At 41.2% G+C, this 17878-nt stretch overlaps 1 protein-coding gene across 1 annotated transcript in view; it reads right to left on the reverse strand.

The window, feature by feature from the left end:
• Nucleotides 1–17483, reverse strand: part of LRGUK (leucine-rich repeats and guanylate kinase domain containing) — a 71646-nt gene extending 54163 nt beyond the window's left edge. Inside the window, exons 1-7 of the mRNA XM_014960999.1 lie at nucleotides 17201–17483; nucleotides 15939–16046; nucleotides 14766–14847; nucleotides 12721–12821; nucleotides 11908–11989; nucleotides 7260–7384; nucleotides 2406–2549 (exon numbers count right to left, since the gene is read on the reverse strand). Of these exons, the coding sequence (XP_014816485.1) occupies nucleotides 2406–2549; nucleotides 7260–7384; nucleotides 11908–11989; nucleotides 12721–12821; nucleotides 14766–14847; nucleotides 15939–16046; nucleotides 17201–17416 (858 nt within the window). The 5' untranslated portion in view covers nucleotides 17417–17483. The remainder of the gene's footprint in view (nucleotides 1–2405; nucleotides 2550–7259; nucleotides 7385–11907; nucleotides 11990–12720; nucleotides 12822–14765; nucleotides 14848–15938; nucleotides 16047–17200) is intronic.
• Nucleotides 17484–17878: the final 395 nt, after the last annotated feature.

Genomic DNA, 17878 nt, shown 5'->3' on the forward strand with positions numbered 1-17878 from the left:
AAATGTTCCTAGCACTGAGCCCTGAGGGACACCACGAGTGACCGGCCGCCAGCTGGACGTAAATCCATTGAGTACAACTCTTTGGGACCTTCCAGTCAGCCAGTGCTTGATCCAACAGATCGTGTGATCATCCACTCCGTGCGAAGCCAGTTTTTCCACTAGATTTGTGTGAGGGACCGTATCAAATGCTTTTTGGAAGTCCAGGTATACTATATCGACAGCCTTTCCCTCGTCCAATAACCTGGTCACCAAAAGTCTCCTCCATCAACAAAGGCAACCCCACCTGGCTGCACTCAGGCACATCAGATAAGCATTAGAAGTTAACATGGGATTAGTCAAAGTCATGCTAGACCCCGAGCGAACAGCTGTGAGGCTCTCAATTAAAACAAAATGGGTCCAATGGAATTCACGTTGCTCCATTTTAGCCATCTGTTAAATTAGCCCGAGTCAGTCACTTAAATTCACTTTATAATCAGTGGGGAGAGGCAGTTCCAGAGGTCAACCCGTCTGTGGTAGGCTGGGATGAATTGCCTCGTCGGGATACCTGGTTTTCACAGAATCACAGAATCTTAGTGGTTGGAAGGCACCTCTGAGATCATCGAGTCCAACCACAAAAAAACAAACAAACAAACAAAAAAAACCAAAAAAACACACCACACCACACCAAACGCCCACCAAAAACACCACACCCACCAACTAAACCCCACACTCAACACCTCGCCATAAACCAATAACCTTGGGCACTAGAGCATGCCCTGAAGAGCCATGTCTATACGTTTCTTAAATACCTCCAGGGATGGTGACTCCACCACCTCCCTGGGCAGGCTGTTCCAGTGCCTGACCACTCTCTCAGTAAAGTCATTCTTTCTAATATCTAATCTAAACCTCCCCTGCCCCAACTTCAGACCATTTCCTCTGGTCTTGTCATTCGTCCTTTGGGAGAAGAGGCCAACACCTGCCTCTCTACAACCTCCTTTCCTCCGCTGCTGAAAGACTGAACCCAAAAGACTTCAGATTCTAGCCCTCACTTACACTCAGCTTATGTAAAGTGTCTAAAAACATAAATCTCAACTATAGCCTACCCAATATTCATTCTGAGATAACAAGAAGCCCACTGTGGAACAGTTTTGATCAAGTTAGATGCCGGTTGGATGGGTTTTCCTAAATAAATCACAGAATGCCAACTGTCAACTTTTAAAAAAATCACTCAACATATATATGAGAGTCATGGTTTGCAGATAAACCTATTGTGCCCATTTTTGAAAAACCAAGCTTTTAAGATCATTCTGGGTGGTAGCGAGCTGAAGTAACTCAGATCTTTCTGTGTTAATTACTTAAAATTCTCTTCAAATTATTCTTCAGAAGGAAACGTTCAAAAAAAAAATGGTGACTCATTAACCAGTTTCAATAACATCATTAAAAGAGGCAAATTTTGATGAGGTAAAGTTAATAGCTTTTGCGTGCCGTAAAGAACAGTGGCAACTATATGAGCCAATGGAAGTGGTGTTATTAATGCTAATAGCAACCATACTATTAGCTGGTTTCCTGCCTAGTGCAATTGATGTACCTTTAAATGTCAACCTGAACACAGTGAGAAAAAGAATTCACAGTGTCTTGAGTTCAAACCTACATATGTAACTTGCAAGCGGGGGAAAAGGACAGAAAATGTTCGATTCCTGGTTTATATTTTTATTTCTTATTTTCTTAGATTTTTTTTTTTTCACATGCAGATCTGTCTGATGTCAAAATGATTCATGAATTGACGATCTTTTCAGTTAAGGACCCTGGAAGCTCAACATCAAAAGTATTATGTACATATGGCTTGGGTTTCAAAATTCAAATACAAATCACTTGGATTGTATCTTTGTACTTCCAGTGAAAATTCTGCTGCATAACAAAAGCCACTTTACAATAGAGTACATGCAGTTCTGCCTCACAGGAAGTTTCCAGCTGAGAGCTCAGAAGAATCTGGGGTCATAAAATTGGGCCGAGAGATATTAGCAAACCCTCCTGAGGCCTGGCAGTAGAAAAGCTGTGATGTAAGTAAAGATCCTCAAGAATAATCAAGCTGAAAAAGCTGCATACTCATCCCTGTCTTATCCACTCAAGGGAGCACTGTTAGTTCTTTATGGATGTGAGCACTAAATACCACAGAAGTGATACCTACATCAAGATAAACCCATCTAGAGATATTAAATAAGGCCCGAGGAGTACACCATCAATCAACATGTGAAGCAGTACTGGAGTGAAATACCAAAGGAAAAAAATGTCATCTTTTCTAATATTCATTCCTTGCAGTGCTGTAAGATTTTTTGATTAAGCCTTAAAGGGATTGAATTTTAGAAAAAAAATATATAAATTATGCATTCTTAGAAAAAAGCTGAGATCAATATTAACTACGCTACCTGGTTATCCTCTAGGTCAATCACCTCTAGTAGATCATGTTCCTCCAAGCCTTCTAGACTAGATATTTTATTGCTAGATAGGTCCAGCTTCTGTAGAGTTTTCAAGCTGTCCAGCCCAGTTATCTTCTCAATCTGGTTAGAGCTCTAAGAAATGAAAGCATAAAAACTGTTGATAAAGTTCTACAGACAGAAACCAGCATTCCTGAGGAAGAATGGAGTTCACTTTCTTATTGAGAATCCTATTACAAAGAGGCCTGTTATGAATTAGCCCCATCTTCATCTTGAAAAGACATATTACAGCTTTCCTCACTGCTCAAGGAAAAAAGAATCAACTACCTTCTGATTAGCTTGTCTTCAACTCACCTTGAAGAGCTGCAAGAGACAACAGCAATAAAAAGAGCTCTGAGAAGAAATGAAAGCATAAGAAGTGTTGATAAAGTTCTACAGATGGAAAACAGCATTCCTGAGGAAGAATGGAGTTCACTTAAGAAATGAAAGCATAAAAACTGTTGATAAAGTTCTACAGACAGAAACCAGCATTCCTGAGGAAGAATGGAGTTCACTTTCTTATTGAGAATCCTATTACAAAGAGGCCTGTTATGAATTAGCCCCATCTTCATCTTGAAAAGACATATTACAGCTTTCCTCACTGCTCAAGGAAAAAAGAATCAACTACCTTCTGATTAGCTTGTCTTCAACTCACCTTGAAGAGCTGCAAGAGACAACAGCAATAAAAAGAGCTCTAATATTCTTTTAAAGCTGATACCAGCTAAAGGATACTCCTGTCTCTATCCAACTCAAAATATAGACAATAGATATGCACATAAAAGTATAGAATATATATACATAAATACATAGAATTTCCCTCTGTAATCATGGATATATTTACACTTATGATTACGGAATAAATAATGACAATATTAAGGTAGAACAATAGAGTACTGTCTTCTTTGGACTGCAGACAGTCTATAAAAATATCTCTAGGATACACAAGTTCATCCTAATGCACACTAAATGAAGGCAGATTTTATTTACTGTCAGTGACAGCACGCAGAGAAATGTTCAAAAAAACCCCACAAACCCACCTTGCTGTAAGTTCATCCAGACTCTAACACAACAAACGAGCCAAGCTGTTGAAAATTCAGAACCAACCAGTGTTTTACATTCCTTCCAAACAAGGTAGAAGGCAGAAGACCTACATTTCTCACTGGACACCAGATGGCTTCGTTTCTCAGGGCCTCACAAATCATATACTCATTTCTGCTACAAACTCCAAACAGGTATAACACGTTTGGTTCTGCACTCATCTTTGTCCCAGTGGTCACACATACCCAGATGGCCTCTCAACATGATCCTTTCTGTATAACCTTGCGAGTTAGATTTTTCCATCAGCATCACCTTGTGCTGAAAGCTCAGAAGCCTCATATTCTATTAATAAATATTTAGGAACTATGGAAATAAATAAGCCAGCTGACTCTAATGTTAATCCAGTTGTCTGTCCTTGACATTTTTTCCTGACTTTTAAATGTTTAATTAGGTTATTAATAGCGTGGAGGCTCTTCCTGTTCTTCGTTACACCTCTAATAGGATACAGCTTAGAGCTCTAGTTGCAAAACACTATGCAAGAGGTGCACATAAAATTCTGAGAACAAAAGGGATTTGTGCAGAGATCCCTTTTTTTGCAAAGCACAAAATTCCTAAGAGTCCAGTTCATTAGAGCTGCACTTCTTATTTTTTTTTTTTTGCAAACATAAGCAGAATAAAGGCTTTTTGGTATAACTAGGCAGTATTTACAGTTTTTGAAGCCTTTCTTCCAAACTTCAGACCTTACGAGTCTTTCAACCTAAAAAGCTCAAGGGAAAATGGAAAAGAAAGCTGAATCAATGGGAAGAGAGGGGATGGCTGCTCCCATGAAAAAAAAAACAAAAAAACCAACCCTGCATTTTATTCTAATTAGTAAAAGAAAACGCTAGGCTAAAATCTGTCTATTTACATAATTTCCATATGACTATCTACTTTGCTAATTAAAAAAGACAAGCAGTCATATAAATAATGGTATCAGCATGTTAGAACCCTAACTGGAGGACGCGTTGGTATTAATAAGGCTTAGCTGTTAACACAACCTCCAAAACATTTTCCGGAGCAGAGATAACCGTTAGTAACAGAATTATTACCAGGCCTTTTAACAGATGAGGAAATCAGAGCACACAATGGTTCAGGGACTCGCTGTAGTTCACCCCCAAGAAAGCTTTTAGAGAAAAGATCTTCCTGTCAGCTCACACTGTCACACTCCTCTAGCTCATTTCAGAACTTTTAGACAGGATTTTGCCAATATCCGAGTTAATCTTATCCGCTAAAAATGAGACAAAATTCAGTTTAATTGCCACTAAGGGCATGACTGCCAGCTACCCGAGGTATTATATATCTGAAATATATTAAAAATATGTTATTGAAACTGTTTGAATATATTATTCAAAACATACTAAGGTCCACTTTGAAATGTGAATACCTTTCCTGAATATCGAAGCAGTAATAAGTACAGGGGCCCATCAGGCCTTGATGGGTACAGACCTTAGTTACTCTTTTCTATACCAATTACTCCAGACCAGAAGTAAAATCTTTAAAATTTTAAAAGGATTGGAAAAGAATATTTCTACTCTTGATAAAGGATTCATTCACTCTCCCTAAAATATTTATGTAGGTGCTTAAAACTACTGTAGCAAATATGAACATATTTCTATGTATAGGTTTTTGGTACTCATTTTAAAAATCCCATTAAATATTTTTTAAAACCGTTATTAAAAAGTAAAACCTACTAAGAAGTAGCCTGTTGTATTTTATACTACCTAAATTGCATTAAATATACTTTTTGCTTGTGTGTCTGCGCAACCTCTATACTGATGGCTCTCAAATTATCTCAAAATGATGCAAAAGGCAGTGTTGGTATTATTAAGGACATTTTACAAACACAGAACTGAAGAAAACCAAGATAAATGCCTTCCCAAGACCTGTGAAAGAGTAAGATGCCTGCAAACAAGCTGAGACATTGACAGAAAGGTCCATATCTTGGTTAGTTACCCTTGGCCATCTTCATAACCAAGAGAGAAACTGGAGCTTTCAAGGCCTGATGCATCTTGTGTTAATGTAACTCTCAGCAGCTCAGTCACAATAATGAAATATTTTAAGTATCCATTTCTCTCCACTGACTTTTGAGGCTGCAGAGAACAACTGGCTCACCTGCAGTTGTCCACACTGCAGAAATCTGAAGCCAGATACAATAAATCCCACTATAGCATCTAGAAATGCTGCATTTAAATACATATATCCTAGATATCTTGATGCAAAGCTGGCAATATAGCGCTTCCAATCTCATTAGAAAATCATTAAAAATTAAACAAAAATCCTTTAATGATATATATCAGATTTGCATATTAAATTTGACTTGTTTTCTAAAATGAACGCAGGCTTCACAGTCCTTGCCTTTCCCTCTCCTGCCCCAGCCCACTGCTACCATGAAGACAACTTTATGAAGAAATATACTTTTTAAAAATAAATCTTTGTTGTTTGTATTGTGGGACCTGCAGAGCATGTAACTTCTGATGCATCACCTAAGCAGTAACAAAACGTACCGCTTGTTTTCTAAAATGAACGGGGGCTTCACTGTCCTTGCTTTTCCCTCTCCTGCCCCAGCCCACTGCTACCATGAAGAGAATTTTATGAAGAAATGTACTTTTTAAAAACAAATCTTCGTTGTTTGTATTGTGGGACCTGCAGAGCATGTAACTTCTGATGCATCACCTAAGCAGTAACAAAACGTACCCAAAGCAAATGCAAAGTATCTACAGAGAAATTCAAACCCCAGCTGGACAAGATGCTGAGCACCCTCTACTGAAGATGGCTCTGCTTTGAGAAGGAAGCTGTAACTTCTGATGCATCACCTAAGCAGTAACAAAACGTACCCAAAGCAAATGCAAAGTATCTACAGAGAAATTCAAACCCAGCTGGACAAGGGGTGCTGAGCAGCCTCCACTGAAGATGGCTCTGCTTTGAGAAGGAAGCTGCCTCAGATGACCTTCCCAGATCGCTTCTAACCTATATAGAATCATAGAATCATATGGGGTTGGAAGGGACCTCTGGAGATCATGAAGTCCAACCCCCCACCGAAGTGGGTCTACCTAGAGCAGGTTGCACAGGATCTTGTCCAGTTGGGTTTTGAATGTCTCCAGAGAAGGGGACTCCACCACCTCTCTGGGCAGCCTGTTCCAGTGCTCCACCAGTCTCACAGTAAAGAAGTTCCTCCTCATGTTTAGGTGGATCCTGTATTAGTAAATCAAAGTTCTAGGAAGTCTGCCATAAGAGTAAAGGCTGAGAGAATTGGGTTTGTTCCACCTTGAGAAAAGAAGGCTTTTCTCAATAGAAGGCTTAGGTAAGACCATATCACCATGTTCTGGTATTTAAAGTGTGGCTACAAAGAAGATGGAGACCCCCTTTTTACAAGGAGTCACATGGAAAATACAGGGGGTAATGGGGAGATTTCAACTGGACACAAAAGGAAAATTTTTCACCCTAAGAACAATCATCCATCGGAATAATCTCCCCAGGGAAGTGGTGGATTTCCTCAACATTGGACACTTTCAAGATCCAGCTTGTCTAGACCGTGCTTTTGCCAAGAAAGGTTGGAGCAGATGATCCTTGAGGTCCCTTCCAACCTGGGATTCTATGATTGCGTGTCCAGTGTTACACATAGTCTCCAAACTTGTTATGTAATTACATTTAATTTAATTACATTTATTAAGGCATTAATATATTGATAAAAGACAGGTAGGAAATCAACTAGAATTATTTCTTTCTTACCAGATTGAGTATTTTGATAGGTAAGTTCTTGAGGCCACTGATTGCAATGAGTCTGTTGTGTGCCAAACTAAGATGAGTCAGACTATGACACTTCTCCAGTCCTCTTATCTCCTCGATGTTATTGTCTATACAGAGGCGTTTGCATTTAAGGAAAATAACTGTACACAAAAACTTAGCAAGAATTAGTAGCTAATTAGCCAATGGGGAGACCCTGGCCCAGGTTTCCCAGAGAAGCTGTGGCTGCCCCATCCCTGGAGGGGTTCAAGGTCAGGTTGGACAGGGCTTTGAGCAACCTGGGAGGTGGGACTAGATGATCTTTCAGGTCCCTTCCAACCCAAACCATTCCATAATTCTATGGGTGCAGGCTAAAACATAGGGGTCTTATTTCTTTAACTGGGCACCAGTCATGCTGGGTTAGCTGTAGAATACAGGCATACAGCTGAGCCTTCAGAGAAATGTGCAGTGTCTTTACGTTTACAAAGTGCTTAACGTTGCTCCAATCTGACCTTGACCTCCAAGCATTATATACAAATTACCCAATTAACACACAATAGTACTATACGGGGCTGTTTCACTCTAAATTATACCTGTTCTATGCTGGCCATCTGTACTAAAAGGGGAAAGCATATTTCAAATAAACATTAAGCTCAGAAGCAGCAGTAAAAGTAGTTAGGATTCCTCTCAGCAAATTTCAGCATTAAGATAACTACCCAGATTCCTTAAATCAGGCTTCCTTTGACAACAAACTATCTCAGATTATTCCCTTACTACAGGATGAACTGCAGAGGTACCTGACTCCATATCTCTCCACTTTACAGAAATCAGATAACTCTGATCTGAACATCTAATTGTTTGGTGGCTGAAGACAAACAAGAAGAATCGCACCCATATCCTAAGTGTCCAAGCTGGAACTACATAAAAAAACTAAGAAATATAACTGAAAAAAGAAAAAAATATAGCCAGAACATGCAGGACACAGAGAAATGCTTTTAGTCAACCACAGAAGAATACATTTTTAATTGATTTGAGAGAATGAACTCTGCCTGCAACCAGGGGGAAGAGAATTTTCATTCACATTTCAAGTTTTACCAGGCAGTGGACAAATTGTCAGGATTTTTTTTCCCCCCTCTCAGTCTGAATGATATTGTAACCAAGCAAACTGTAAGCTTTAGGCAGGGATATTAGAATGGTCTTTAATAACTGTGACCTCACTCTGTTTTTTCCTAACTGTGTTCCTACAAAGGGACTTCATTGTACATTCCCTCAGTTCTGCACTCACAGGCCAAGATGGGGAGGGAGAGGAGGAGAAATGAGTTATTAAGCACAGATTTATCTTTTTGTAGGACCTCACACTAGGCTGTCTCTATAATTTTAGAAAAGAAACCAAAACCATCCACAGACATTGATATTTGCATTTAAAATGCAAAGACCACTTCTCTTTAAACTGTGGAGGAAAAGTTTTGGCGTGGAAAAAGTATTGTTTAAGGCATAAGCATCAATATGAGGCAGCAAATTGCTCAGCACTAAAACCTAATATAATCAGTTTTAGTCCTTTATTGACTGACTATATTGCTTTGTCAGACATTATTGCCCAAGCTGCCTCCCTTTCTGGTTTGGGCAGTTTCCTCCTTGAAAACTCATTTATAAACCTGTCAGGTGTGCTTGTGTGTGCACCTTCAGGAAAAAAAAAAAAGTTACAATGACCTTACCATCTGCAACATAATTCACTTAAATATGCTAAGAAATGCTTAGTTACTGTCAAGCAGAAACACATGCCAAACATTTCTGCTACTGCCTGATATTTAACATAGTATTTTCTTTGAGGATTACAAAGAACAGCTTGTTTTGTCTGCCATGTCTTCGGCGAGGAGTGCTTGACATGGGTTAGGAACGGTGCCACTTTGCTGTTCTAAATTCTACACTCCTAAATTCTGCATTCATTTTCCTCTATTTCATAGAGTCCTGTGGCAACTGTGTGCATGAAACAGTTTTTCTCCCCCATTCAATGGCATCTGCATTGATGAATGAAGAAATTGGGGGCAGCACACTGCTGCATTGAAACCAAATGAAAAAAAAAAAAATACTGATTCAGACCCACAATACAAATCTCTGATCTTTTTTTTTACCCTTTTCATTTTGCCATATGGTTTTTGCTCTGTGGAGGAAAATTAGAATTGCAAAGGGATAGTGCCTCAATGCCATTTTCTGACAGGAATCATGTCACCTGCACACCTTGTAAAACGTGTGAATAATGTAACCTGGGCACCCTGGAAATGCTTTATCTGCTCCTACATGAAAAAGGCATTGTATTAATATCGTTTGGTAATGGGCTACTTTGAGAACAAGAGAGAGAGAGAGAGAGAGAAAACTGCACCAGCCTGCTATCTTCTCCTCTTCGGAGAGCAGAAAATCAAGATGCAATTTAAGAGGCAAAGAGAAAAGGCTCATGAGCCTTCAGGAAGCAGTTGTAACAAGGCAGCATGTCAACAAGAAACTTCAGAAGACCTCTCAGAAAAGCTTAGGAAAATCATTAGGGAGACTAAGAGTACTATGGACAGCCTTGGAGAAGTAATTAATGAAGAAACTTAATCTGCAGGTTCACCTTTATCTGATTTCTGCCAGAATAGCATTTCTACCAAGCTGTGTGGTGTTGTCGATACACCGATCTTTATCTGATTTCTGCCAGAATAGCGTTTCTACCAAGCTGTGTGGTGTTGTCAATACACCAGAGGGATGGGATGTCATCCAAAAGGACCTGGACAGGCTGGAGAGGTGGGCCCAGGTGAACCTCATGAGGTTCAACAAGAGCAAATGCAAGGTTCTGCACCTGGGCCAGAACAATCCTCACCATCAGTACAGGCTTGGGGGTGAGGTATTAGAAAGCAGCCCTGAGGAAAGGGACTTGGGGGTTCTGGTGGATGAGAAGCTGGACATGAGCAGGCAGTGGGCACCTGCAGCCCAGAAGGCCAATCACATCCTGGGCTGCATCAAAAGATGCGTTGCCAGCAGGTCCAGAGAGGGGATTCTGCCACTTTACTCTGCTCTGGTGAGACCTCACCCGGAGTATTGTGTGCAGGTCTGGAGCCCTCAGTATAAGAAGGACATGGACCTGATGGAGAGGGTCCAGAGGAGGGCCACAAGGATGATCAGGGGGATGGAGCACCTCTGCTACAAGGACAGGCTGAGGGAGCTGGGGTTGTTCAGCCTGGAGAAAAGGAGGCTCCGGGGAGACCTAATAGCAGCCTTCCAGTACCTGAGGGGGCCTACAGGAAGGCTGGGGAGAACCTGTTTAGAAAGGCCTGCAGTGACAGGACGAGGGGCAATGGCTTCAAGCTGGAGGGGAACAGATTTAGACTGGAGATGAGGAGAGGGTTCTTCACTGTGCGGGTGGTGGAGCACTGGAACAGGTTGCCCAGGGAGGTGGTTGAGGCCCCATCCCTGGAGATATTCAAGGTGAGGCTCGACAAGGCCCTGGGCAACCTGGTCTAGTTGGGGGTGTCCCTGCTGACTGCGGGGAGGTCGGACTAGATGACCTTTGGAGGTCCCTTCCGGCCTGGGAAATTCTATGATTCTATGATTCTACTCCCACAAACTGGGGACCAGACTGAGGGTGTGGAAGGTGGGGAGCAGAACATCTTGGCTCTATGTATTTCCCCCAGCATACTCCTGGAAGTTTTCTCTCACCTGAAGATTCTCTTCGCTGTCATTAAACAGCCTTGTCCTCCACAATCCCTGCGTAATTAGCTACGTCTGAGATTAAACAACGTGCCTCTTTTTCATTTAAGGGAGCTTAGTGTTCCAAGGGGATTTCCTATTAACCTTTCTTATAGAAAAATACTGGGGTTATTTATTACCTCCACCACGCAAAGACGGTGTGACATCTCACTTTTTCAGATTTACATGATGCAAACTGAAGGTTTTTTTGGTGTTCCTCCAGGAGGCTAATACCTTACCTCCACCACGCAAAGACGGTGCGACATCTCACTTTTTCAGATCTACATGATGCAAACTGAAGGTTTTTTTTGGTGTTCCTCCAGGAGGCTAATACCTTAGATGTACACACAAACACCTCTACCACCACACGTGCTTAAGTAAATTAAGATCACTTTCACTGCCAGAATGACAGTGTTTAATCTTCCTTCTAAAGACAAAAATGACACAAAGGAAAAACACAAAGCAGGCAGGTATCTGTTTGCAGCAAACAGCTGTTCAGAAAGCAAACAAGCAACTTTTCTCCCACTCAAGCTTCCATAAAGGATACAATCCAGCAAGAGTTTAGTAAGCGCGTGGTACGCTGACAGATCTTGCATTTTAGGTATTTGATTGTAGGAAAAATCTACTTCCTAAAGAAAAAAAAAGAAGACAGAAAGTTAATTTTTTTTTTCCTTCAGCACTTAACAGCTGTCTCGTGAAACTAAACAGCTGTTAGATTAAATGTGCGATCAAGGGTGTGGAAGAAATAAAAAGCTCATTAATATTAATATTGGGACGTAAACAACAAAGCTCATTATTATGACACATAGAGCTCACAATTTGGGAACTTCCAAAACTATACATTAACGGTCCTGTAATTATGCAAACATATTAAAAAAAAAATCAGAAAGCAAACAAGCAACTTTTCTCCCACTCAAGCTTCCATAAAGGATACAATCCAGCAAGAGTTTAGTAAGCGCGTGGTACGCTGACAGATCTTGCATTTTAGGTATTTGATTGTAGGAAAAATCTACTTCCTAAAGAAAAAAAAAGAAGACAGAAAGTTAATTTTTTTTTTCCTTCAGCACTTAACAGCTGTCTCGTGAAACTAAACAGCTGTTAGATTAAATGTGCGATCAAGGGTGTGGAAGAAATAAAAAGCTCATTAATATTAATATTGGGACGTAAACAACAAAGCTCATTATTATGACACATAGAGCTCACAATTTGGGAACTTCCAAAACTATACATTAACGGTCCTGTAATTATGCAATTTTGCAACTTACCTAAACCTAACAGGGAAGACAGAGAAATACATATAGGTCGTATTCCGAAACGACCTCCTGCTTTTTATAACCCAAAGTGGGTGACAAGAAAAAGCCAGCAAAGGGAAGAGCTGGCACATGGGATCCAACAGGCACACAAACTGGCACCAGTCAATCTGAAAGGCAGGAACTGGTCCCACTAAAGGGCTGATGAATTCAACAAGCAAGGAAAAAAAACTCTGGCTATATTTCCAGTCGGCTGTACAATATACCTTCCCGTGGCATGCCAGGGTTCAGTGTGTAAAAGAAAATAAAAGACTGAAATGTGCAGTGTAAAATACACAAGCATTTGGAAAAGCTATTAAAATATCAAATTATGTAAGAAAGAAGAATAAGGAAGGCATAAAAACTCGCTTTTGCACATGCCCAAATACAATGTCTCAGTTAGATTTAGAAAACCATTTTGAATTTAAACCTATAAAATGCATTTTTTTGCAACTTACCTTGAGATTTTTAGGCGGTTTAAAAGCAAAATATGTAGTCAATTCATTGTTGGAAGCATTCAGTTCTAGTAGGTAAGGCATGTGACTGATACACGAAAGATCTAGTAACAAAATAAAACATCAAATACTGTACGTCAGTGCATAGGTAAAAGCAGAGATCATCATGTCAAAATGTGATAATTATGTCCAATCAAAATGTCAAATACTGTATGTCAATGCATAGGTAAGTGCAGAGATCATGTCAAAATGTGATAATTATGTCCAATAGCAATCAAGAATCAATTTGTGGTTTTGCATTCAGAAAGTGATGTTTGAAATGCAGAAATCAGACATATCAGCACCTTCTACTAGAAAAAAGATGATTTCTAAAACACAAAGAATATTCAAGTTCTACATTAAATTTCTTTTATGTAAACTGATTTCTCTATAAACCAAAATATAGTTTTATATTCCAGCTACCTCTAGAATGACAGAGAGACTACCTCTGCCCTAACTTATTAATTAGTGGAGAAAAGTATTTAGGCTGCTGCTGAAGACAAAATGACTAGTTGCTATGGAAAAGTCCCTGCTCTGTTCAGAGCCAGCCTTCACAGACAAACTGTCAGCAAAATGAGCTGGGAGAAGTGCCACCTTACAAAAGTGCTGCTATTATTGAGCTCCAGCATCTCCAGTGAAATGGAGTCGAAAGAAATAATGCAACAGGTTGCCCACGGCAGCTTATGCCTTTTGATTTTAAATTAAAAAAAATGAGGAGGGAGAGGGAAGGAGTAGAAGACGATGGAGTTTACCCCAGTCTCCATTTGGTACCTTTTTTAACCCAGATTATAATTTTTTACATTTTCTCCCCAATGGGAAACCTTGAGGAAGAAAAGCTCGAGGCTGGGAAAATTGTACCAGACGTAACTTTAAATATTATGACATTTGCACATGTAAAAATCTCAACCTTAACCTTGTATTGACATGCTTGCTTTCGTTTTATCTTTGGACAATAAACTGGATGATAATCTCCACGTTCCCACTGATAAGCATATGCTGCTGCAGATGTCTGAACGCTATCATGTCAAAATGTGATAATTATGTCCAATAGCAATCAAGAATCAATTTGTAGTTATGCATTCAGAAAGTGATGTTTGAAATGCAGAAATCAGACATATCAGCACCTTCTACTAGAAAAAAGATGATTTCTAAAACACAAAGAATATTCAAGTTCTACATTAAATTTCTTTTATGTAAACTGATTTCTCTATAAACCAAAATATAGTTTTATATTCCAGCTACCTCTAGAATGACAGAGAGACTACCTCTGCCCTAACTTATTAATTAGTGGAGAAAAGTATTTAGGCTGCTGCTGAAGACAAAATGACTAGTTGCTATGGAAAAGTCCCTGCTCTGTTCAGAGCCAGCCTTCACAGACAAACTGTCAGCAAAATGAGCTGGGAGAAGTGCCACCTTACAAAAGTGCTGCTATTATTGAGCTCCAGCATCTCCAGTGAAATGGAGTCGAAAGAAATAATGCAACAGGTTGCCCACGGCAGCTTATGCCTTTTGATGTTAAATTAAAAAAAATGAGGAGGGAGAGGGAAGGAGTAGAAGACGATGGAGTTTACCCCAGTCTCCATTTGGTACCTTTTTTAACCCAGATTATAATTTTTTACATTTTCTCCCCAATGGGAAACCTTGAGGAAGAAAAGCTCGAGGCTGGGAAAATTGTACCAGACGTAACTTTAAATATTATGACATTTGCACATGTAAAAATCTCAACCTTAACCTTGTATTGACATGCTTGCTTTCGTTTTATCTTTGGACAATAAACTGGATGATAATCTCCACGTTCCCACTGATAAGCATATGCTGCTGCAGATGTCTGAACGCTCCATCCATCACTCTCAAGAAGATCCAGCCATCCCCTCATTCTGCAGAGCTGGAGTAGTTACACCATTAAAACGTAGGCCAGGCTTCATGATATTAAAGCTCCACAGTACAGTGCATCTCTCATCTTACATGATTTCACAAGCCAAGAATTTACTAGTGTATTTACTACATACCATTAATTTTATTATATGAAAGTTCCAGCTTCTCTAGGTGAACGTATCTGGAGAGAATGTTAATGTCACTTAACTCACGACCCTGGAAAAATAAAGCAAAGAGACTTTAATAAGTAGCTGTGTCACTTCACTTGCTTCCCTGAGAGATATGCAGCAGCAGGAGACATCGAAGAGGGGTCCCAAGGACCCTCCAGCTGGATGTGTCAGGACAGGATGACATATACAGAAAGTAACTGTTAGACCTGCAGCCCAGCCACGAATGGAGAAAATGTCAGAAGAAGACTTGAAAACACAACCAGGAGAGAGAGCTGTAGCCTGGAGAAATGCCAGAGAAACAGGGCTGCATAGAAAAGGGAGCGGCAGCAAGTAATCTTTAAGAGACACAACCATTTTAAATTTCTGAAGGGACAATGATTGCAGCATTCTCAGGTGTTTCACATGTTTAGGGCTACAAAGACAATGAGGGGCCCAGAACATCTCTCTGATGAAGAAAGGCTGAGGGACTTGGGTCTTTTTAGTCTGGAGAAGACTGAGGGGGGAGCTGATCGACAACTATAAATACTTCAAGGGTGGGTGTCAGGACGATGGGGCCAGGCTTTCTTTTGGTGGTGCCCAGTGACAGGACAAGAGGAAATGGGCACAAACTTGAATATAAGAAGTTCCATCTAAACATGAGGGGAACTTCTTTCCTTTGAGGGTGGCAGAGCCCTGGAACACCCAGAGATGTGGTGGAATCTCCTTCTCTGGAGACATTCAAAACCCACCTGGACACATTTCTGTGCAACCTGCTCTGGGTGACCCTGCTCTGGCAGGGGGTTGGACTAGATGATCTCCAGAGGTCCTTTCCAACCCCATATCTTTCTGTGATTCCTGTATTTTTAACTCCAGTGGCTAAGGCAGGAAGATACATTTTCACACCCGAAGACTGGGTAAGGAAAAATCTTACTGCTGTTGCTACTAAGTGAAGAAAAACATACCGATATGACAGTCACCAGCAGGAGCCATGCTGTGTCTTGTCAGAAGTCCCATGTACATGAAATAGCACTGACAGGTAGAGATCAAAATCTGCCTCTTTAAATTTTTTTTTTTTACTAGACCAGCTATTTGCTGTTAAAAAGAGGAAACCTTTGAGCAGAGAAGCACTTTATAATGATGTTCTTTGCTTATACTTACCGAAAGTGACAGATTAAGATAAACGTATTCGGTACCAGGGGCTGAGCGCCCCAGCTTGTGGAGTCCCTCAGCCACGGTGTCTTCATCCAACACTCCATCAAACTGACCCTATAAAACACCAGAAAGGGGGAGGGCAGGGAGAGGAATGGATTAAGGGGAGATTTATGAAACGGAATTCCACACTCGGTGGCGTCCGGGGGCTGCTTGGGATGCAACTGGGAACAGAGTTTAATAAAAGTCTTCAATCAAACGCTGCTTTCAGTGCTCCATCACCCTACTAAGGCACTACACATTAGGAAAAATGATGAATAGAGCCCTCAAAACAAATACATGGAAACATGTCACATACCAGCTCTATACATTTAAAAAGGTTCAACAATATTTGTCTTGGATTTTTTTTTTCCACCTTATAGTTTAAATGCACAGCTCTAAACAGGACCTGTTTCCAGAGATGTTGAGCCATGAAACTCACACTGATTATGGATGTTAACATCTCAGAAAATCAGCACTAACATAACCCCAGTGTTGTACCCCAATATGCACATTATTGGAGGCCCTTTAAATTTGTTCAGCATGAGCAGCTCACGCTGCTCTTCAGAGAACAGTCTTTGCCAAAGAGGGTACTTGACAGATGGCACTAATGAACCACTGTGTAGGTTTAATGAGAAAATAAGCCAATGGTTTGTGAAATTCCTATGAGCTTGGAGAAGTCACACAACAATTGCTAATCTAGGGACCAAGATAAATAATGTTTCAAATGGTAATCATCTAAATTATAGCACGTTCCTGTCATAGCAGTGGAAACTACAGATGCATTTCCACTAGGTGAAAATATGAGGCAATAATGCTGTGGCAGTGGATACTTTAGAGCCCTGCAGAGCAGGGAGAAAAAATTCACTTGGGTCCAGAGACTTTTTGAATCTCAAGGCTGAGCATATAAACAGGAAATGGGTTTAATTTGGCTATCTATATGCCATTTTATCCTTAGTCTTTATATAGCAAGGAGAGAGGGACAATCCAGAATATATCTTGGACACCATGGGTATGAAAGGGACCCTAAAGAAAGGCAGAAAAGGGAGGTGAGGGGAAAGAAACCAAGCCAGCCTTTCCTCTCTTTGAGGAAATGAGAAAACACTACCTGATGCCTCCATCTCCCCCTTCTCCCCGCTCCCCCCCAACTACACTGAGCAATGAGGGGGGAAAAGGGCTCTTCCCTCATGAGGACAACCCTCCCCAAATAGCTGGGAGGCAGTGAGCTGAACCTCTGTGCGCTGTGCCTCCTCCTCCTCTTCATCTTCTCCATCCTTCTCCTTCTCGTCCTCTTGGTGAGGCAGGCCGGGCTGTGGCTGCTGCAGGTTGGGCCTGTCCCGGGGCAGCTCCCCGGGGACGCCCTGGGAGGGGTCCTGCGGAGGGCCATGAGAAGGGGGAAGCAGCTCATCGAGGCCGCCCTCTTCCCTGTTCTCCTCGCCCCCCGCCATGGGCTGTAGTAAGAAGAGGACGCGGAGCGCTTCGCACTCGAGCACCGCCCGTCACCCCTCCGAACAGGCCGCCGCCATCTTGTTTGTCCCCCTGTTGTCATGGAGACGGAAGAAAGGGATTCGCGCCAATTAAAAAACCCGGCGGGCAGAGCGGTGCAAGATGGGAATTGTAGTTCTCTGCGCGGGGCTCGCTCGTAGGGGCCGCCAGGCCGCAGAGCATGCTGGGAGTTGTAGTCCACCTCACGGGCAGTCGCCTCACGCCTTGCCATCACGTCCTGTCCCCCCAACTTCTCCTTTTCTCTCTTCCACAGCAGGGAGAAAAGTGTGTTCGCCTCCATCTGCATGTTGCTGCTGAAGGATGCAAACGCAGTAACTGTCAAGCAAATAATCTCCCAGGCACTGTTGTCCAGCCACAAAGCCCCAGGCCAAAATGGGCCTTGTGCAAGATGGCGGCTTTGTCCA

Source organism: Calidris pugnax, unplaced genomic scaffold, assembly GCF_001431845.1.
Source record: "Calidris pugnax isolate Ruff unplaced genomic scaffold, ASM143184v1 scaffold289, whole genome shotgun sequence".
Lineage (NCBI taxonomy): Eukaryota > Metazoa > Chordata > Aves > Charadriiformes > Scolopacidae > Calidris > Calidris pugnax.